Below are 22,450 nucleotides of genomic sequence, written 5' to 3'. Positions count from 1 at the left end.
AGCCAGAGCCCTGACTTAAACCCAATTGAGCATCTCTGGAGAGACCTGAAAATGTCTGTCCACCAACGTTTACCATCCAACCTGACAGAACTGGAGAGGATCCGCAAGGAGGAATGGCAGAGGATACCCAAATCCAGATGTGAAAAACTTGTTGCATCTTTCCCAAAACGACTCATGGCTGTATTAGATCAAAAGGGTGCTTCTACTAAATACTGAGCAAAGGGTCTGAATACTTATGACCATGTGATATTTCAGTTTTTCTTTTTTAATAAATTTGCAAAAATTTCTACATTTCTGGTTTTTTTTCTGTCAAGATGGGGTGCTGAGTGTACATTACTGAGAAATAAAATGAACTTTTTTGATTTTTGGAAAATGGCTGCAATGAAACAAAGAGTGAAAAATTTAAAGGGGTCTGAATACTTTCCGTACCCACTGTATATCATGATGTGACACCATATTAATGATTAATCCATGGTTATGGTGGGATAACAATTCATTTGTTAGTTTTTAATTCCAGTTTTCTTGGAATTATTTATTTGCACAGCATCATTTTGTAAAACCATAACTTAATATGAAAATATTAGCTCCAGCCCCCCTGCACCAGAGGTTATGGACAATTGATGAATGGATCACAATATGACACAACTCAGAAGTAGTCAAAAGAATATAATTATTTCTCCATCCTTTTCCAACCACAAACCAAATATATAAACTTTTATCACCAATAAAGTTGGCACAGCAGGCTTGTTTAATGTAAAGTGCTTAAGTTATGCGAGATGATTAGTAAGACTTCTTAATTTGAAAAGCAGGACATGTCATTTTAGGAGAAGCAAAGCTGTTTTTTGCTGCATTCCATTTAGATGTGTCAGTCCCAGAGTCCTGGTATGGTGCATTCTCGCTCACTTTTTCTGTCACACCTTCATTCAGAAGCTGAAAAAAGTTCATTACCTCCTAATCATTAACAATACACACATTGAAATAAACAAAAGATTCAGGTTAGCAAAATAGCCTTGCTATCGTGGGAGTGCTTTTGTTAGTTTATGTCACCACATGATTCTTATTCATGTATCAAAATATCTGCTCTGAAAAGGATTATAACTAAATACATATGTTTGAACCATGAAATGCTGAGTTTGTTGAGAAAGTCATTAATCCAAAGCTTCAACATATGATACTGTATAATTTAATACACATTTGACCCTAATGACTGTTTTCATTCATTAGAAAGTAAAGGCAAGGCTATTATTAAGGACAGCCACTTGATGCAGCAGTGCTTGCTAACAAGTGCCCTTGTTGTCCAGGGCCCCGTTTGAGAAAGCGGGATTAGTGAAAATTCTGAGTATGTTAAGCCTGACATGAGGGAAACTCTAAGTTTTCTGTTTCAGAGAGCGAGATCAGATAAACCCTAGATCAGTAAATCCGGGAACTGATGTTGTTTAGGTTCAGGATAAGTTGGAAAACTGTCAGTTTCTCTCTGACTCCTCCCCTCCAGCGGATCCTGAGGCGGCTGTCTGACACCGTTTCATTTCCTCATTCATACTGTCGATATCAAAGCACATATCTGAACGCATTTACATCTTTAAAAACTTTTAAAAAGTTAGATAGGTTATTCGTTTTTTACCCAAACATGATCTTGAAGATGACTGCTTTATGATCAATCTGTCATCGATGTATGGACAGATCTCCGCACATTGTGGATTTTCCTCACCCCAGAATAAAATCTATATCCGTGTTTAGGTATAACGCTGTGACTCTGTGGACAGTTGCACTGAAAACACTTACTGTGGGATACATTACTGCAGTAATCACTGTTTAATATATAACCTATAAAACTGATTGGTAAACAGTAATCTTTCATATTGTAGGCAAGTCGCATGATTGGAACATTTGTAGTTATCAACTGGAGATGTGACTATTTCCGAGTGATGATGACTGTGGTGCAGCTGAAACAAACAGGCCTAAATAAGGTTAAAAGTGAGTTTTTCTTTATTACCTGCTGATAGTCTGAATGTGTTTTGACAGCATTAATAAAATATGAAAAGAGCAAGATTTTATTAATGTGAAATAGACGTCTCAAACTTTAACCAATAGACACATTTTCCACTGCAAAAAAATAATTTATAGGCTAACCTGCTAGGTGTGACTGACTTTACAATCACAGGTTCAGGAGTAAACTGTCTTATATTTGATCTATAGCCTACCTATTTTCATAATCAGGTAGCCGACTGCCGCCGGCACTTTGTCCCGTCAGGTTACAGTTTAATAAATATAACCTTCCTATTTAAAATCAAATGTAATGGGCTGTAAGAAAATTCCAGCACTTTATCATTCATTAATGAAATTCCAGTCTAGTAAATGACGAATGAGCAACACTGTATAGTAGCCTAATAATGTTAACACATTGATCCTTCTTCAACTCCTACGTTTAGAGCCAATCAGGGTCCGCGTTGGAATGCATTCATATTTATAGCTTCACCCGATTAAAATGGAGGCTCTGTCGTTATTTACCCGTTGCCATAATGATCGTAGTATCGGAGCTCCATTGATGATGGCTTTTTTCATCCCCACGCACGCCCTTCCATCAGGCTCAACATACTCAGAGTTGATTGAACTTCTTATCAGCTGTTCTGGAACCGAAAATTCAGCGTTTCCCACCTTAGGCTCAATCAACCCAGAGCTCAGGGATAAGCTCAGAGTTTGTTAAGCCTGCTTTCTGAAACAGGGCCCAGGTGGCTCTTGAAGAATTCCTGGACTCTTTCCCACAAGTCCAGCTGAGCCTCGGAGTTGGCTTTTGCCTCCCCACCAAACATCACAACATTCCCCACTGCTGCATGAAACCCAGACGGACAAAAAGGCATGTAAGGGACTTCCAAAAAGTGTCCAGCTTTAGGGTATGTTGCCACCTTAATACACTCTTTGCCATGATTCCTCAGCGTCGCAGCAGCCTGCTTGGCAAATAAAGCACTCTTCCAGTTGTGGTCATCTTCAGAAACAGCAAACAGGAACTGGCAGCTGGCACGTTCAATTGGAAACAACGACACCCTGTTCTTTTCCAAGGAAGTGTCTGGTAAGGCGTTGCGTATATCTAGAAGCCCAGATTCTGTGATTTTAATATTCTCCATGACAGGAGAAAGCGGAGGTATAACAATGTCCTTGTAGTGTAAAGGAATCAAAATATTTGCAATGCAGGCATTAACACAGACCGTCGCTGAGATGCCAGAGAGGAAAGACGACATTGCCAAAGCCAAACTACCACTCTGAGAGATTGATAGGATGCCAATCCCTGGACCTTTAACCTGCACAGAGAGGTGTTGTGTTAATAATCATGTTTAGAATATCTTTCATCTATAACAGGTATCCCTGCTAATATGTACAGCTGAACATAAGTAACAGCCATTCACCATTACACAAACTGGGGTTACAGTTAACTATTATTTTCATCACCTATTAATCTGCCAGTCACTTTCTCAATTAATCGCTTCACTTAAAAAATTCCATCCCACCCAAGATGAGTTAAAATGTCTTCCTTTGCCTGACAAACGGTCCAAAATCTAAAAACAGTATATTATCACACGAAGTGAACAAAACAGCAAATTCTCATAAGAAGCTGGGACGGCTTAATCAAATAATTGTTTCAGCTCTAAAGTTATCTTAAATCTAGTTAATTTGAGGAAGAAAATGCCAGCAGATGAAGAAGAACACTATTAATAAATAAAATGGAGGTTCTAATATTATAGTAGGCCTATGCTTATCTTTTTATTTTATTTATTCTTTAATACTAACCTCTGGCCGTCCCCTTAGGTATGTTACTGCCTCTTCAAAGTACTCCAAATCCCACTTTGTAGGGTTTTTTGGTAAATCCTGGAAACCATAATAAGCCAGTGCCAAAACAACATAACCTTTATTTGCTAGGAGGCTGGCTCTGGGCTCAGTGAGACCTCCACCAAGTGTGTACAAATCCACTATTCCTGGGAATGGCCCATTTCCTGTAGAAAATAAGACAATATAAAGGGAGAGGGGACGTTAAGTAGAACACAGACTCTCCAAATCTCTCATCAACTGACTCACAGTGCACAACTAACCTGGTGGTATGAAGAGGACTCCTTTTATTCTTCCCTCTTGCAAAAGTATTCTATTCATCCCCTCTTTCATGTATCTTCTCTCGTTGGTTTCAGAGGCTAAGAGATGACCAGTGTCTCCACTCAGTGCTTCTATCTCCACCAGCGTTGGGCTGAGCACATTCTTCTTTAGGAATTTACTGTGTGGAGTCTCAGGTGCCATGGCCCAAAACAAACCCATGGGCTCCACTCCGGTGTAACTTCCTCCCAGCGAGGGTGCACGGCAGACATCCACCTGGCCAGTTTCATCCGCTTTGTACAGAGCAGAAGCCTTGAAAATCACCCCTCTGTCATCAATTAGTTTGGACCTCAGTTCAACTGGTTTGTGAGGAATAAGTCCCTCTAATTTTACCTGCACTGGTTTATCAAACAGACAGCGAACGCTGGGGAGAATCTTCAGGCGGATCTGTGAGTAAGCCATTTCAGGTCGTCACGATGGGAACTGCAATGACCTGAATGTCCTTTGCCTTTACTCCGCACAGCAGTAGTAGTAGTAGTAGTTAACGTTAGCAAACAAAACATGAACGCTAACTTCGCACTGGGAATGTTCTCCTCCTGTAGATAGCAAGAAAGTAACTTTGAGAGCTTGAGTTGTCGTTTTTGCTTTTGTTTTGGACAAACTGATTGTCCGTAGATTAATGTCGGTCACAGTGTAGACGCTTATTGTCTTTAACCAGCCAGAACTTGACTGAAGACCATTCTACGAAGTATTTATATTTACATTGGACAGTAGGCCTACCTCCAACCTTAAGCCTCGAATATACTCTGGAGCAGACGCGGACTGCTTCTGTTAATAGCCTATTACACCGTCGATGGTCCCAAAACGAGGAAGCAGTGTCCCCCAAGGTGGATGCAACCACTTCCTCCGCAAAGGAGGAAGCCAGTGGTTTAAAATGAAATCACTCTTCTGTTTGTGTGTTTTGTCAGTGTGCCGCTTTGTGTACTCAACGTATGTTAAAATAAGTATTTCAAATAAAGGCTATTAAAATTAAAATCCAAGGAGAAATGTATGACAATTTGACAAAGAAAGCAGGAGGTCATTCCCGCTGTGGAATGTATCCAGCGAGAGTAGGCCACCTACTTTCAAATAAGAGATAATATAAATTAAATATTGTATTTATTTTATTAATAATTATTTACCTACAAATAATCGACTCAAGGACCTATAGGCTACGTGTATGTAGGAAAGTAAAGCAGCCACTAGATGTCACTACTGACACAGAACACGGGAAAGTGTGAAAAGTTAAGACGTCCTTCCTTTACAGGAGTAACATTTAGACTAATCTTAATCTCCTAACAAAGTAGATGCATGTATGCAGTATGCCCTAGTTTTATTGTGGTGAACACAATTAGACGAGAACAGTACATGATAGGAAACTCATTTACACCCCATGTTTCCCTTATGGATTATCTGATTAGATGTTGGACCACCTTGCTGCATATATTTTCATATTCATGAGAAAAAATGGTAGGACAATGGGCTCAGTTGTCTCTTGTTTATTTCCAGGGTAGACCTGTGGGTGTCCTGTCAGAGGTTCTTTACAGGACTCAATGACATATGGTGTTTCCATCAATCATTAGTTGAGCAGTGCAAAGACTTCAGAAACTCTGGCAATGAGGACTTCATACACAGGGGAAGCAACAAACACTTAAACTTCTGACTATCTGGGCTAATTAAATGAAATGTTGTGGTTTAATCTAATATTAATCTATTTTTGGACATTGAGGCATTGTGGCATGTTTCAATCCTAGCGTGCATTTAGAGGAGAACCTCTCCAGTCATCGCTGGCGTATGAATTTCCTTCCTACTAACAACCGTTGCGAGAAATGATTCATATAACTGGAATGGACCTTTGCTCCATTTGCTAACTGCAATAACATCATAACAATTACGGAGACAGATTATTTACACCAACATTTGAAGGACAATAAAATAAATATTAAAAAGTAGAATGAAAACATAAATAAACCAGAAACAAATACTATACAAATATCAAGAATGACTTCACATAAATATGACCCATTAATTCTTGTCAATAAAGTATTACAAATAAAAGAGTGTCTCTTTTTGCTGAAGTATAATATGAATATAGTTTGTTAAAGGCATGATGAGCTCCATACAGTGCACTAGACACTTTGTCTTGGCCTATTTATCATTCTATGTAAAGTGAAAAAGATGATAAAGGAGAGATTATTTTATGATATGGATGACATTATGCTCACTTTAAAGCCAAATCCAGGTTATGTCATCCTACTCAACATTTCACTATAATAAACATTATTTGGTTGCCATAGCTACCCTATATAGTTCGTGGGTCCAGAAAATCAATAACCCATTCAAATTCTAGGACAACTACTAAATGTATGTTTGCAAATACTTTATGAACTATCTTAGGGTATAGGACTAAGATAGGGATTTCAAAAGTAAGTGACTGCCCCTTTGAGGTTCCTTCATGTGAGGTATTATGTTTTGCAAGGTTACTGTGCAGAATGAAGTACAGTTATGTATGATGATGAGAGATCTCACATTCTTTACCCATGAGTGAATGAATGTAAAATGTCCACCCACTCATTCTCTTCTATCTGCAAGCATATTGTGTAAATAGAGTGCAGTACTATTTATATTTACATTTCGATGTAAATCACTTTTTTGGTTTAATAACTACTCATAGATCTAATGTATATGCACGCTGTGGTGGTGTACTCCCTCCACCAGCAACAGCTACAAAGAAAAACCATATCAGAAGATCTAATAACTAACAACAAAGACTTTGTGTGAACTGCCAGAGATGAAAAAGGTTTTGCAATCACCCTAAACATCTTTGGGGTGGTATAGCTGTAGGTGCTGGAAGATATGTATTTAATTTGGCTTCATGTGGCTTATTGACAACATTATAATACATTATAATACATCACAATACAGTATTACGTAGAACAATAAAGACCTGAATTAATTTCCATCTTTGTCCCTGGTGTTTTCAAGGACAGTCCCCCCCCCCCCAATACAGAGCAGTATTATAGAGTAATGACAAATAGCTATACAGAGCAATATTATATAGTATTAACAGAGGTGTAATGACAAATAGCAATACAGAGCAGTATTATACAGTAATGACAAATAGCTATACAGAGCAATATTATATAGTATTAACAGAGGTGTAATGACAAATAGCAATACAGGGTAGTATTATACAGTAAAAATAAATAGCTATATAAAGCAGTATTATATATTACTAACAGAGGTATAATGATAAATAGCAATAAAGAGCAGTATTATATAGTATTAACAACAGATGTGTAATGATAAATGGCAATAAAGAGCAGTAGTATTATTAACAGAGGTGTAATGACAAATAGCAATATAAAGTAGTAGCCTAACTGTACATGTCTATATGGTAATTCTCCATAATGACACATACACCATAATGCATGCATGTTCAGTATCTAGTAAAGACATGTGCAGTTTTATTGTTCTGAATTATGTTGATGAATTTGATCTTTTTGTCGATTCTTTTGTCTCCCCCTCCGCATTAAATCATGTGCTTTTAATTTGAAGGCGAGCCTTGTGGTTGGCTTGATCCGCCCTTTTAACGAGGTAGCCATGGAGACCGCGCGAGAGCGAGGCAACTGGTTCTCAGCGAGTGTTTCCGCACACCTAGAATAAAGAGCAGGCGAGCCGAGGAGGAGGAACAACACAACAGTTAGCCCTACAGACGGAACTACACAACGAAAGCTTTATATTTTTTGTATTATTTGCTACATTCTGGTTTGGGTGTCTCCATGTATACGAGCGTAAATGCCTCGAGTGTGAAGTACTGAGAGGAGGGCTCGCTGCTGATAACCTTTACGTTGGTGAGTGTTGTCTGTTTTTTTCCCGAAAGCTAACGTTAAACACAAACGTTAGATAGGCCACTACGATATCTTTTTGCTGTGTCTATTTCCGCCAGTGTGTATTTGCTGATTACACAATTTTAAACAAGTTGCGCACGCTAGGGTGACGTTTAACGAAGGCTAAAGGAGAATAACGAGATGTCAGTTTCGTGTTTTGTCAACTAACGAACTAGCCCTTAATATCCATTAACGTTCAGAGAACTAACTGCCGTATTTTATTTCTGACAGGTCTAACGCATTCAGCCGGCCATAAGTTTTTTTCAGCTAGCATACGCTTGCTTGAGAAAGTGCTTAGAGATTAAATAAAACAACACCGGCTCGAGTAGCTGCTTAGTTAACAGCTGTAGCGTTACTGTATTGTTACACGTTGGTCATGTGAACAATAATAGACAGTTTGCAACGTAGCAAGGAGTCCGCTGTGTCAGTTAAAGACGTCGCTCAATATCCTGATTATTTCTGGTGTGCGAACATGAAAGTAACTGAAACAGTGATTAAATAATTGCATGTGTTGCGTGTTAGAATTGGGTTGCTTTGTTTTTGTCCTACTGTGTGTGTGTGTGTGTGTAGTCCTGGCAGCCCACCACACTCTTTGTTTAAATAGCTAGCAGTACAGTTGCACGTGTCGAAGCGTGTGACTCTGCTTCAGAGCTGCTATAAAGGCAGTTGACCACTTTGATACAGTTGCAGGGGTGTGTTGTTGAGTTTTGAAGGTCTCTGCTCTGCTCAGATATTCCAAGCGCAGTAATTTCCCACTCCCTCATTTATGTTCTCAGTTTATATATTTATATGTACACAATATTCTCTTCCCGTTACGTTACTTCTGCACGGCACAGACCTAGAATAATGCACATGTATATATCTGCAACGTTGTTCTTCCATTCCATATTTATATATTTCTACATTTATTTATGTCAACTGTATGATTTTCTACGTGTATCACCTTATCACGTGTATCATGTGTAAAACACTACTTGGCAATAAAGCTCCTTCTGATTCTGATTCTGAAAAGTTAGAGGCGTTTCCTGTTTGCTGGGAAGGGTAAGATATGATGGACACTTAACCACAGCAAAAGGGCAGGGAAGTCCAAATGTGAGCTGTTTATCATAATAATGGAGAACAAAGATCAAACATATTTTAAGAGACTGAGGAAGTTTAGTGAGGAAGATGTGATAAGGCATTCTGTGAGACAACAAAAATGTTTATATGCCACTCTGTTTATGCTGTGGTTGCTATCCCTACTAAATAGTAATGTTGGATTTTAGTTATTTTAGGATTATAGTTATAGCATTAATGTGATGAACTACCTTGATATGTCAGGGTTTAGCCAAAACAATCCTGTCTGGGTATTTTATCTATTAATTAATAAAAGTTCTCAATACCATTGACAGTATTATATGAATGATTATATCAATATTGTACAAAAGTACATTTACCATGATGTAGGGTTTATCCATATTGACCACCCCAAGAGGCATTTTCTATTACATACATAAATTCATATTACAACATAAATTCATTCTGCCCCCACAAGTATAAAACTTGTGAACACTGTCCTGACTGCGGGCTACTTCGTTGAGCAGGAGAGTGTTCACCGACCAAACAGTATGTGGTTTGTACTTAGTCAATGCCCCACTTTGTCCCTAGAAATACAGCCAAATAAGAGTTTTGGTGGAAACTGTTATTTTATGTGGAAACATTAATAACTGCAGTGTGTGAAAGTGCTTGCTTCTGTTATTTCCTGCTATTTTATTTATCACGCCTTTTGAGGTGTTGATACTGTATTCAAGAATACCCAGTCTTTGTGTTTTTATTTAGAGGCAGCGTATTGTGTTGGAAAGTATGAATTCTACTTTTTGATGACTTCATTGAAATTATAACATGTTTTTCGTTGCAGAACTGAGTAAATTTTGTGAGTGTCACAATCACTCATTTCACTCTCATTGTTGGGACTGACTTGTTTTGTTTTTACACATTGCACACGCTGTAGCTTTCACAGAGGAACTAGCAGATATATAATGTGCAGCTTTAATGGTTCTCTATTTAAACTCCCGGTCCAGCATTCAGAGGCCTTTTCTGTTTGACAACATAGCTTAAAGAAAATATCTTGTGAATAAAGATAAGAACACTTGGCTTCAATCCCATTCTCACATTTCCCTACCTTTAACACTGTCAACAAAGTGTTTCTCTAATTTTGTGTGTGTTTCTCTTCCCACTGTTTTATCTTAATTCTGTCTCCTTTATTTTTTCTCCTCTCCATCTTACTGTGTGTTTCCGTGCCCTCCCTTGTGGCGGTACAGAGGGATGCTCGGGTACTGTGGGGCTTAACACTACATAATACTTCATGACAAAGGGCCCTTTCTGTGCTGCCATGCAGAGCCCCATCTCTGGGCTCCCTCCACAGGCCCAGGCGGGATCTACCAGCCGCAGTAGCAATGGGTCTATCGGGTGGAAATCTCCTCCCGGCTGTTTCCTTGGCACACTGAGTGCTCTCTGTTCCCGGACACATGCCTGTACTGCTGCTCTCCTTGGCTCTCTTTGCATTCCAGGAGCCCCGGGCAGCTGAAAAACTGCAGTTGCAGCCTGCTGGCTGGCTGGTTGTCTCACTGGTGTCTGAAGTGGAGAGTTGCATGATTTTTTTTTCCCCAAGTGAAGGACTTAACAGACAAAGTATTTATGCTGTAAAAAACTCTTAATGCAATGGGCTGAACACAAACGACAAATAGCATTGCATTTTTTTGCAGTGTCATTCAGGGCTGCAACTAGAGATTATTTTCATTATTAATTATTTTTCTGGAGTAGATAACTTCTTCAGTTTGCTTGTTTGTCTGACCAACAATAAAACATAGCTGTTGATTTCAAAACAGCTTTTTAAAGTCCACAACTTCAGAGCAGCTTTGTTCTGATTGTGAAAGTATTTCTTTCTTAAGAGTGCCATTTTTCACTGTTCTGTTTATTTGACAGGCTGCTGCAGATATGATTTTGTACAATATAGTCTACTCCATCCAAACCTGTGGTAAACTAGAGCTGGTAACACCGGTTTTGTTGCATGGCTAGTCTTGTCTCTTCTTGCCCTTGTTGGGTTGGAACCAAATGATCACATTGATTATAGTGATTAATTAAGCACCGTGGTTACACAACGTTGACATTAAATCATCCTAAAATATTTACATGTTCCTTTTCTGAAATTACCATTCTTCTTAATTAAAAGTAGTCTCAGCCACATGTAGCTTGATTTAGTATGAAATAAGGAAGTTCTCTTGTTCCCTTGCAGGAAGCAAGGTAGTTTACGAGTTTCATGGCATTACATCTTTAAAAAAGTTTAATAAGTCAGTGTGGAAAGCATTTGCTTTCTGGTTGTTTTTTATATTCCTTTTAGTAGCCATTCTGTTGGTAGTGATATATCCTGTGACACTACTTATAATTGGAAGTAGTCATTCTGCAATAATGGCTTGAATGTCAGCCATTTGAAAGGACTTTGTAATGACACTGATAGCTATTTAAACACGCACTGTTTGACTGTACCTACGCCAATATCATTACAGGCCCTAAAAATGTCACCTGGCGGCTACATGCAGCTGCCGGAAAGAAGTGTTTGTTTATGTGGCTTGATACAAAATGTTGTTCCAGGAAACAGAAACTAAATCTCTTGAAGTTCAAAATAGCAGCACATCCTTTAATGTGACGTGTCAAGCTCAACATCTTTGGCAGCTTCTGACAGGAAACATGCACAGTGGCAAATTTGGAAAGTTGACAACCAAACTTGAAGTATTTCTGTGCTTTCGCTGTCATGATGCCTGCTGCATTATTAATCAATTAAATGCATGAATATAAAGTCAGAGCATTGAAAGATCTGCAAATAATTCCTTTAAGGCTCCGAGCTATCTTGTTCTAGCTAATTGGAATGCTGTATTTTGTGGGATACCTAAGCACAGAGTTAATAACTTTCTCCTTTCTCAGATGCTCTTGTGTGAAAGCAATTAAGCTAATTCTGCTTAAGTTTTCACTTTGCAAATATACGGGCCGGTCAATACTCTGCCCTCAGCTCTCTCAGGAGGTCAGGCCTGCATTATAAATGCCATCCCAGGTGGTTATTTACATCCAAACAAGGGCCTTTGAACAAAACACGTGTTATTGTTGCCTTTGACTTTTGTTTGTCCTTGATATTTCTAATACGTTGATCTGGCAAGAACATAATCAGAAATACTTTATCATCATCTGAGTTAACATAGGATAGCTCTGTGAGCACTGCTCTGATCCCAACATGTACAAATGAAATAGCGTCTATGGATCAAATGCCTGGCTCAGGTCCCCTGCATGTGTTTTTGTCTGCCCTTTGGCTTAATGCAGTATCCAAACTGTTCTGCCAAAACCGACTTACGTCACTCTCCAGCTGGCCTGCACCGCATGCAGGTATGCGTCTCCCTCCTGCTCTTGTGGACATCAGAAAGGCGGCAGGCTGTTAAGTTATTTAAAATGTAGCTTAGTGCTGGACGCTAAAATGTGGAAGCACAGACAGGCAAAATATGCTGAAGTTGATTTACAGCATTTTGAGAGCCTATGTATGGAAATGTCCAGAACAGGGCCACTGCGTTTGACCTCCATTACCTCCCAACTCTGAGTTTTGGGGGAGCAACTAATGATTATTTTCATTGTCAGTAAATCTGTAGGTTGTTTTCTCTATTAATCTTTTGTTTTTTCTTTTAAGTTCATTTATTTTGTCTGTCTGTCAACTAGTTGATTAATTAATGGACTAATAGTTTCAGCTCTATGGAGTATGCACACTCTGACCTAACTGTGTATGTGTGTTTAAAGTTACTTCCCCCATCACAGTAGTTCCGGGTCATCTGTGGCAGTGCCAGTGGCCACGCAGTATATCTGCAATCAAATTCGCCGCCCCCTAAGTGCAGCAGTGCCATTACTGTAGCCACTAGCTAGCAGCCTTGTGGAACTGTAATGGGCCCTCTGCCTTCTCTTGAGGATATGCTGCCTGCCAGCAAGTTAGTTCCCTACAAAGCACAACTACTGCTACTTCATCCCAATCTCTCTGTAGCAACATAACCAAGACTATGTGCACCTGCATCTCATTTATGTAATGATAGTGTACATTCTGTTGTATCCCCCTAATCAACCAACAAATGCTTTTAGGAAGTTAAGTTAGAATCATGGAGAGAAGATTGGGTTGTTATTGTATGTGTGTTTTTCCTCCCAGTGATGCCTTTTTAAAGGTGTCTCACTATAACTCCATCTCTTCACTGCTTTTCTCTGCTGTCGTCCTAGAGCACAGCATTAGGTTTTACATTTAAGATGTTCTTCAGACACTTACAACAGATATAACTTAAGGTAGATACGAAGTTTTGCAGTTAGTAATAAGTTGAGCAAAAGATATTTACATCCGTCTTCAGCTTGTTCAGTATGTTGATATGAGCAGATAAAGAATACAGAAAATATTTCAGATAGTAGCACCTGATGTTGTTGTTTTTACATAATTTATTCATCAAACTTACAACAATCTGCAGCATATGGCAGAATAGCATCACAGCTGAGCAGACAGTGATATGGCATCTGTTTATCATTCATTTGTGACGTACTGTACCCTTTTTATCATAACTCTTTAATAACTACATTTGAGGAATCCCTGCCTCGACAGTCTTTGTTCATGTACGTTTATAAATGCACAAACAAACTAATACTGAATTAATACACATTGATTTGGCTGCTGTCCACACACCAAGGAGCCAGAAACATTTTAATTTTTACTTATTTTATGATGAAGCTAGAGTAAAATGCTGCTCTCTGGGCATGCTCATCTCCTGACTATCAGGATTTTTGCAGCTGTTTAGTCTCGCTCTCACACATTTTCAGCCTCTATCATCCTAATGCTGCTACCTCGTCAGCGGCGGGGATCTGTTTCCCTGTTACATCATCTACAGCAGAGTGTAATGGCGGGTTTATTTAGCTAGATCTTGTGGCAGAGCCAAATGAGGGGATCGAGGGGAGATCAGAGGCACTCTCTTGCTGCTGCTCCTGCCACTGGTGGTTTTTTTAAAAGGAGAGCTGCTGTCTGTCTGGTGGGCGGTTTACATAGCAGGATGCTGTTTAAGGAAATAAAGCACAAGAAGAGGAAATACACATAGTCAGTCATGTCGCTACTGTTATTAGTGAACTTACTGTTACTTGATGATGCGCAGTTGTGGCCTTTTCTCTGCCTCATACCCTATTCCCTCCTGTCTCTCTGTGTTGCTTTTGGTTACATAATCCTTGCTGAATGTTGATAGTAATCCTCCCTCTCTCCCCCCTCCCTCTCTATCCCTTCCTCTCTATGTGGCCTGGACAGGTTAAGCTGTAGAGGACTCTCACTGGTCGCCGGAGGAAAAGATGTGCGATGGAATGGTAGCGTTTCAGACGAGAGCCCTGTCCTCCTCCTCTTCTTCTTCTTCTTCTTCCTCCTCCACCTCCTCTTCCTTCACCTCCTCCTCTCTAGCCCACAGGCTGGCTGCCTCCGCGCTTCTCCTCCTCTTCACCCTGCTCCCTCATGGTCACGCATCAGGTAAGATGCAGACACACACACACACAAACCCACACGCATTTCTTTTTGTCTTCACTCCCACATGATATACATCGACTAAACCGCCATCTTAGCTCCCGCCTCTTGTGAATTGATTGAGGTTATTTTCCCTTCGTCTCGCAGGTCAGTTAGTTTAAATTGGCTTCCTTTACCCTTGGCTCGGTCAGGTTGCTTTGCCTCCGAATGGCAGCTGAGAGCCCAATCCCACACACTCTCTGAATCCATTCACTGCCCTAATGAGTCACAACAGTCTTCCTCCGCTATTGAATAAAACCGAGAGATGATGTTGTCTGCGGTCACATTGCTGTCATAAGGTTTTAATCAGCCATGACATTTAGCGTCCTCTGAGAGCTTTTAGCACGTCTAGCCAGCTTTGGTTATTGCCCCACCATAACCTTCAAAGCAGGTTTTGTATTTCGGCCTGAGATCTTTGATTATTATCTCTGAATGTGAAGTGTCAGGTTTTCAAATTGAATGGGTTGTTCTCTGTTGGGAGGGATATTTGGTTCACACTTGGAAGTTAAAGTAAACATGGGTAATACGGTTATTTATCAAGCACCACAGGACCTACAGAGCTTGTGTCGTGGGTTTTCTTCAAGAGGAACACAATGTTGATGGCATGTCCTCGCTGAACCCCTTCACTTTAGCTCTCCAATGTTCTAGTCCCCTCCCCCCAAACAAACACACACTACCTACACACACACTACCTACACACACACACACACACACACACACACACACACACACACACACACACACACACACACACACACACACACACACACACAAACAAACATGCGCACACTTTCCTCACATAGCCAGCTTGTGAAATATGCCAGATGTCCTTGCCACAGAGAGGAGGCGGTGTGTGTGTGTGTGTGTGTGTGTGTGTGTGTGTGTGAATAAGTAAATGTGTGTGAGGGGTGGTTTAAGGCTCTGGGATGTTTTTAAAGCATTTATTTATTTCCTTTCTTAAATAAATTAATGTGTGAGAAAACAGCAACAAAAGGAAGAGAGAGAGCAGAATGGGTGGATGGATGGCCAAGGGGAGGGCACTGTTGATCCCAAGTGTATCGTCTCTCTTGCTCGGTCTTATATAATAGGCTACACATGATTCATGTAGATCCCAGAGGGGCTGGTATCACGCTCACGTTCTCCGTCCAACACACTCACACACATATTCTTGCTTACGAACACAGAATTGTGGCTGCAAATGCCCAGGCCACGAGCTCTGTGTACTGTATTTGTGTGTACATGTGTTTGCATGTGTGTTATGCCTGTAACATATGGTTGTACCAAAGATGATGAAATGAAAAGACCCTGTATTGACCGGGTTTGTGACAGTTGGTGCATTACGTAGGGACAAATGTCCATCCAATAATTTCTTTTCAATACCCATGATGCACCTGCGCCTTTAAGACTGCCAGTCAACTGATGGAAAAGGACAGATAGTTCTCTAGACGCCACCACTAGGACTATTTCAACTGGCATGTTTAAAGACAATTTATTAACTGTGTGGTCTAAATCTTTTTAGGCCTACTATCTCATTAGCTGCTTGAAGGAATCCACATGGTCAACACACCCAATCAAACTAACTTTTTATTCGTTTCTTTTGTTTTTATATTGCCACTGGTATTATTTTATGTTGTAATTAACCTAGTTTTCAGACATGTAATGGAACATTCCAGGCGAGGTTTTGAGTGAACCGACAACAATACAATGGCACAAAGGTTAGTTTTGAAGGTATGATTTTTACTTCCTTATAGTGGGCAGTATCGATGCTGAGTCACAGTTCAAGAGTTCAGGCTCTTCAAAAATGGCCTGTAGCACACGATATTTGATCTCTTGCATTAAATGAATAGTGAGTGGCTCATACACAGGTTTCTAGGCAACTTGGATTGCTCCATTGTAATAGTTTGTTCTGAGGATTTTTCATGAGGATGACAGTTTAGTGTGTATTGAGAAATAAGTTCACTTCATTGCAGTAGAAAACAGAGGACACAGCCAAGAGAAATTAACATAAAAACAGACAATGTAAGACCAGAACAGCACACACTGGGTGTATGTAAACATAAGAAGACATAACAGAAATTACAACACTAAAACAGCCATTTACATTTACTCATTTGGCAGACACTTAGAAGCATCAACAGACCATCAATACGGCATGAGATCTACAACTGTCGACCAAGACATGAACTGCAGCATTTACAGCATGAAAGTATGAAATTAAATCTATAATTATACATATAGCCATAAAGGGGAGGCGCTAATTTTAAAGCTTTAAAGTCATTATCTTATTAGTTCTTCTATTCACTGGCCTCCCTCTCTCTCCTGCTCACCATACATAATTCACAGAGGTAATCCATTGACGCGTTCCAGGGATGGAGATTGCTCTCGAAATTTTCATGAATATGAAATTTCATCACTGCTGACAGGCTTGTTCCAGACTCATACAAATAGTGGTGTGCAGTATGAATAGAAATGGATACTAAAAAATGTACTGTACAGCATTTGCATACTAGACACACCAGAGAACATCACAGATAAGCGACAAGCCTTAATTTTTGGTCTATGGGGGTTTATGTGCCACCTGTGGATATTGCTTTTTTAGGAAATTTGGCCTTTAAGTGATGGGAAATACAATGTAGAGACAAGACGATAAACAGTAAAGTTCCTTTTAACAAAGAAAGGAAAAGCTTTAAGTTTTCACATCGGTGGCTTCATGTTCTCTGTGGAAAGGTCAGGACAACATTTTCTTGTATCTGTTAATATGCTCTGTTAGGAAGTGGTCACAAAGCCTTTTGGGGGCGAGGTATTTTTAGAGCCATCACAGTCCAAGTCCGTGTCTTTTTTTATCTCGGCTGTTCATTGCAAACAAGATTACCAGCAGGGTATCTATCTGCTGAGCAACTGTAAATGACTCCCTAAAATTTGTGTTTGTGATTACTGTTTATGATTACATTTGTGTTAATGATTCAGGACATTATTCCAAAAGTATCAACATGCCAAACAAAACATCCTCTGCATTCAAGCAGGGTGCCAGTAAACAAACAGCAACAAAGCGGCACCTTGGGATTTGTGTATGCACAGGATAAACGGCATCAGTCTGGAGGATTTTCAGGGCGCTGTGGAAATACTGCTTGTTTCATGTCTTTACTGAGTCTATCTGACATCCACTAATGTTGACTGCATAGAGCTCAGTTCCTAATATGGTGTCAGTTCCTTACAGTGAGCCTTTGTGGTTTGTTTCAGAGGAAGTGGACCTAGACAGTGAGTCAGATCTCAAAGAGAAAAGATGGGACTCAGAGCACCAAAGAGTCTATTCACATGATCATATGCCGTGTTTTCTACTCTAACAGTGTTATATGCCAGGAGGCAAAATGACTCGGTCCCTCCTTGTGCGTCCACTTAAATAGATAAACGATGCCCTCTAAAAACCCCATTGTCTTCTGAAGTTGAGATATAGCTGTACAGGAAAGTGCCAGTGAGGACCAGAAGTCTCCCACAAACAAGCCTGCTGTGTGCTCTGTGTGGCGGTGACGTTTATGTATGTTCACGTGTGAGAACAGGAAATGGCTTTCCCCGGGCCTGGAAGAGAAGTGGAGTCATAGGGTAAAGAAAAGTTGTGAGGGGAGGAGAGCAAGAGAAGGAGCGGAGAGCTGTGTGTTTTTGACAATCGATTGTTGCTCGCACATGGCAGGTCCAACCCAAGGATATGAGGATGTTTTCTTGAAAGTTGAGTTGCTCAAAGAAAAAGACAACTCCCCTTTTCTCTGTAATAACAGAGTAGACTCTTGTGGCTAGTATAGCGTCATTGCTCTGACCACAGAGGAAAATATCTGAATGAGCCATGCCCTACTTCTGGTGTCTTCAAACAGCTGTAGTCTTTGAAACTTGTTGCTTTCTGTAGTCAAACAAAAGTGTGTGTGTGTGTTAGTTAATGGGTCCCCTGCAATTTACTGTTCAGAATAGTCCCCTGAAGTCCTGTTAGCAAAGTGGTTTGCAAGCAGGCAGGAGTAAAGCAATACCTTGGCTACTGGCTCCTTTATGAAATGTGAGAAGAAAGAGGGCTTTTAGTGGGGTGTTGGAAGCCACGGGCCAAACCACTGCAAGCTGCAGTTCCACTAGATCACCAATCTGCAATTAGGACTGCTAACTCACACTGTGTGTGTTTGTGTGTGTGTGTGACTGAGTATATTGATCACAGCACAGCCCCCTTTTCTATGATGTCTCTGTTCTTCTTTTTCTTTCTCTATTTTTAAAGCTCCAGAAATTAGCCAGGTGACACCAAAGCTCATTAGCAGCAGTCTGGTCGAATCCATCAGCCTTTCTCTTTCATTACCTGTGTGTTTATCACTTGAGCCATCACTCTGTGCTCTCACCTCATGCCATTTAACAGCTCTCCCACCCAATCAAGCCCTAAAGGAAAACTCTAAATGCCTCACCAGACAAAGAAATACTCCATGGAAACAGATACTGCAGTGTGGACAGGCGACGCAAGACCATTTCATTCACTTTAACAGTTGACCAGACCGTTCCGTTACTTCGTGAAGATCCCATTCAGGATTATTGTTAGCTGCATAGCCCTACCAGCTAGCACTAAGCTAATTAGAGGATGTGATTTCCATGTTTTACTATTTTGGGTGTCTATGTTTCACATTTGTGTCCTGATAGACACTTTTGGTGGCAGTTTGGTGTGTGCAATGTGCTGACCACCATCTTGTTATTTCTCCCCTGATGACAGGTGCAGGATAGTAACGGTTAATGAATGTCAAAGCAGGGAGTGGTGGCACTGGCAGCACCAGGCACAAATCTGATAATTTACAAAATAAGTTAAGATATATGAATTTGAATTTAGCTCTTACTGTTGTTGGTTTTTTCATGTTATTCAAAACACCCCGTTACTTTGCGTTGTTCAAAGCTTTGTTTTTGGGCGTCTCTCCAAAACTTGAGGATTATTTTGAAGCTACATTAAGGCTGGGGAGAGGAGAGGCAGTTTGTAAATTGTTTTCCAGTAAAATGTGTGTGGTTGTCTGAAGCAGCAGGCAGTCATAATGATTTCCAAAGGGCCTCATCTGAGGGACCAGCCTGCTGAGTAGAGGACATCTCTGACTAATGAGCTGCTAAATATATCCCCCAGTCTCTCCTGTCTTCTGTTGCTTTTGCTTCTATTCCTTCGTTCAGTTCAGTTCATTCTTTATTTCTTTGCTTTCATTCTGTGTTTTTGTTCTGTCTTTACTTTATTGTTTGTGTTTTGTATTTGCATTGTCAAGCTGCCTCCTCAAAATCTTGCCAAAGTACATATTCATGTTCTCTTTCTTTTTTGACTTTTTTGTCTCTGTTCTGTCTCCCACTTTCTTCGTCTGTCTTGTGTTTTTTCCCTCCCCTCTCACCTCCTCTTTGATGTGTGCTTTTCAGGCCCACTGAAACAGTGTGGGCTGATTTTTCATTACACCCTTAGTCAACTGCAGCATCATGTTGAAACAAGTTCGTCAGCTTTACACATAAAGCACCGAGCATCCTACACACATATGCTGAATTTGCCAATGGTTGAGGCATCCACACCACGACAGACAGTGAGCAATCATGTCAGCTCATGACGCAGGTACAGCATGAGTGGTTTTCTGTTCAAGAGTATGGAAGGGTAAAATACGATCTATTGAAGACAAATTAAGGGCTTGAGGGTTTATTCATCTCACCAGTTTTCTGTGGCTTTTACCATTTTCCCACAATGACATTGGAAACATTTTAAACTGTATATTGATGACGAAAAGTGCAGAAAAACATCAATGTCTTGCTTGCAGACTAAGGAGATAGGAGTTGTTCACTAACCTTGGTTAGAAATAAAGCTTCACTTCCTGTAGCTGCTTCACAATAAACCTTTGTAGGGGTTTCAAGGCTTTTAATGTGAAGCAGTAGTAAATGTTTAGCTTGCATTAGCACTATCTTAAAACAGCATTTACAACTCCAAGCCACAGAAATTCACATGTTAGACAGCAGTTTTTAAAGTACTGCCAGCTGGATATAACAATGCTTTTGCTTCTTATTAAATAGCTCTTTCTGTTTAGCCGCCTGCATGACCATCAGTTTAGCATAACAGCAGCTCAGTTGAGAGCGGCAACTAGCGTGTTTGGACTGGTGTTATATTTTGCTGGGAGTACATGGTGGAGTACACAGTGGACATGTCTCAATATGTCAAAGTTGTAGCGAGACACCGGAAGTAGGGCAACACCATACTGCGTCAGCTTTTAGTTTAATCTACGATTACCGGTGTAATGATAAACCATGGTAAAATTCCCGGCAGTTATTATTACCGTACACATTTTAATTACCATGATAACCGGGTTCAGTTACCGTGCTATTATAAACTCACGGTAAATACTGTTTAGCATCAACGAACACTGTGATTTTTTCAGTCACTCTGAAGTCTGGTCGTATTTTAGTTTGTATGAGAGCGCTAGGGAAACTTGATTGAAAAAAATAACCTTATAGTGAAAGCATTGTGAGTTAACTTTTAGCTTTGGTTTGTCTGTCTGACTTGCTAACAGTTTGTAAACTTTTATGGAACTGTGCATGGGCTCATTGCATTACCTATAAAATATAAAATCTTGATAATGCACACTTAGATGGTTTTCTTATGTTCGCAAAAAGTATTGGCTGGTATTTTATTGTTTATGCAAACAAAATGGCAATTTTATTTGTAGTTTTCAATATAAAACTTGTTGAAATGGTTTCAGTGTGTATATCAGTACATTTTAATATTTTTCGGCACATTTTTACAATACCAGTAGATAACCATGATAATTTTGGTCATAAGCGTGAAATGAAATTTATATCTATATTATATCTATACTAGTTTCTTGCTAAATAGTGTATCCAAAGTGCATAAAGGCTGCTCAAAAACAGTCAATCTCAGGTAGCAGAATAGACTGCAAAATAAAGTAAACCCCGTTATCTGACTTGCTGATTCTGAGCTAAAGGGTTGGGCTAGGCTATACATGCGCTATCCTGCCGCATTTAGTTTAGCTTGTCATCATTGTTGGAGGTCGTGTAAAGCTCTTTTTCCTTTCAGCAGGAACGGCTCCATCACTGCTGTCTTATTTTTAGGCCATTTCTGCAATTTCTTCAATAGATGTTTAATTGAGATTGTAAATACAGGGAAGAGAGGGCATGACACTACACAATTCATAATTCTTAGCTGATCTTCCTCCAGAGGGAAGTCAGAACATAGATATTCAGAACAGCACCCTTGGAGTTGTTAGGGATTAAATGCCTTCTTTGAAGACCTCACTATTATGCATAGTTGCTGACTCGTAGACCTGAGCCTGGGTTCTCACTTAAAATATGTTCTCCCTAGTTTCTGTACCTCCCTTTTGACACAGCTAGAATTCAGCTTTTACTGTTTACGTACAGGCCTTTGGTTTCATTTTTGTCAGCAGGATTAACATTCAATATTTCCTGTCTACTTCTCATTATTTCCTGTTTTTGTTTTGTTCCATTTAGTCCACTCAAACTGTAACCAGTCCATTTGATAGAGTGTTAAGATGTTTGTTGGCCAGTTGGCTTAGCTCCATTCTTAGCTAATGCCCTCTGTCCTGATTACATCATCTGTAAACAGCTCGCAATAACAAACAGCAGCCAAATGGTCTTTGTATAGGCTACATTGGTTTCCATTTGGCTAACTGTGTCATTTATAAGAAGCATGCATTTCTCTGTATGTGTGATCTACATTTTCACATCTATTTGTATAGGTCTGTATATTTATAAATACATTATTTAAATTTAAATTTAATTTAAAAATAATGACAAATGGCACAAGCTATCAAATCCAAATACCTCTTTAAATTGCCAGCTTAGTCTGACCAACAGCCAA

General features: G+C 39.8%; 2 protein-coding genes across 2 annotated transcripts in view; one reads left to right on the top strand and one right to left on the bottom strand.

Annotated features, from left to right (window-relative positions):
* Positions 1–653: 653 nt before the first annotated feature.
* Positions 654–4,965, bottom strand: LOC123978033 (acyl-coenzyme A thioesterase 1-like). Its single transcript, XM_046061135.1, has 3 exons — positions 4,083–4,965; positions 3,784–3,986; positions 654–3,296 (listed from the first exon to the last, which is right to left on the bottom strand). Exons 1-3 carry the CDS (start codon positions 4,537–4,539, stop codon positions 2,691–2,693), a joined length of 1,266 nt encoding a protein of 421 aa, XP_045917091.1. The 5' UTR covers positions 4,540–4,965; the 3' UTR covers positions 654–2,690.
* Positions 4,966–7,755: 2,790 nt separating this feature from the next.
* Positions 7,756–22,450, top strand: part of susd6 (sushi domain containing 6) — a 40,596-nt gene continuing 25,901 nt past the window's right edge. Inside the window, exons 1-2 of the mRNA XM_046060603.1 lie at positions 7,756–7,970; positions 14,344–14,556. Of these exons, the coding sequence (XP_045916559.1) occupies positions 14,385–14,556 (172 nt within the window). The 5' untranslated portion in view covers positions 7,756–7,970; positions 14,344–14,384. The remainder of the gene's footprint in view (positions 7,971–14,343; positions 14,557–22,450) is intronic.

The sequence above is a fragment of the Micropterus dolomieu genome, linkage group LG10, assembly GCF_021292245.1.
Source record: "Micropterus dolomieu isolate WLL.071019.BEF.003 ecotype Adirondacks linkage group LG10, ASM2129224v1, whole genome shotgun sequence".
In the NCBI taxonomy this organism is placed as follows: Eukaryota; Metazoa; Chordata; class Actinopteri; order Centrarchiformes; family Centrarchidae; genus Micropterus; species Micropterus dolomieu.
Note: the sequence above shows the minus strand (reverse complement) of the source record. Positions and strands in the feature narration are given on the sequence as shown.

Bases quoted from the DNA above. Each gene is read 5' to 3' on its own strand.
- LOC123978033 (XM_046061135.1), bottom strand. From the start codon at position 4,539: ATGGCTTACTCACAGATCCGCCTGAAGATTCTCCCCAGCGTTCGCTGT. The intron at 3,987-4,082 runs GTTAGTTGTGCA...TATTTTCTACAG, and splicing joins AGTCCTCTTCATACCACCAG to GAAATGGGCCATTCCCAGGA. The intron at 3,297-3,783 runs GTTAGTATTAAA...CTCTCTGTGCAG, and splicing joins ACCTAAGGGGACGGCCAGAG to GTTAAAGGTCCAGGGATTGG.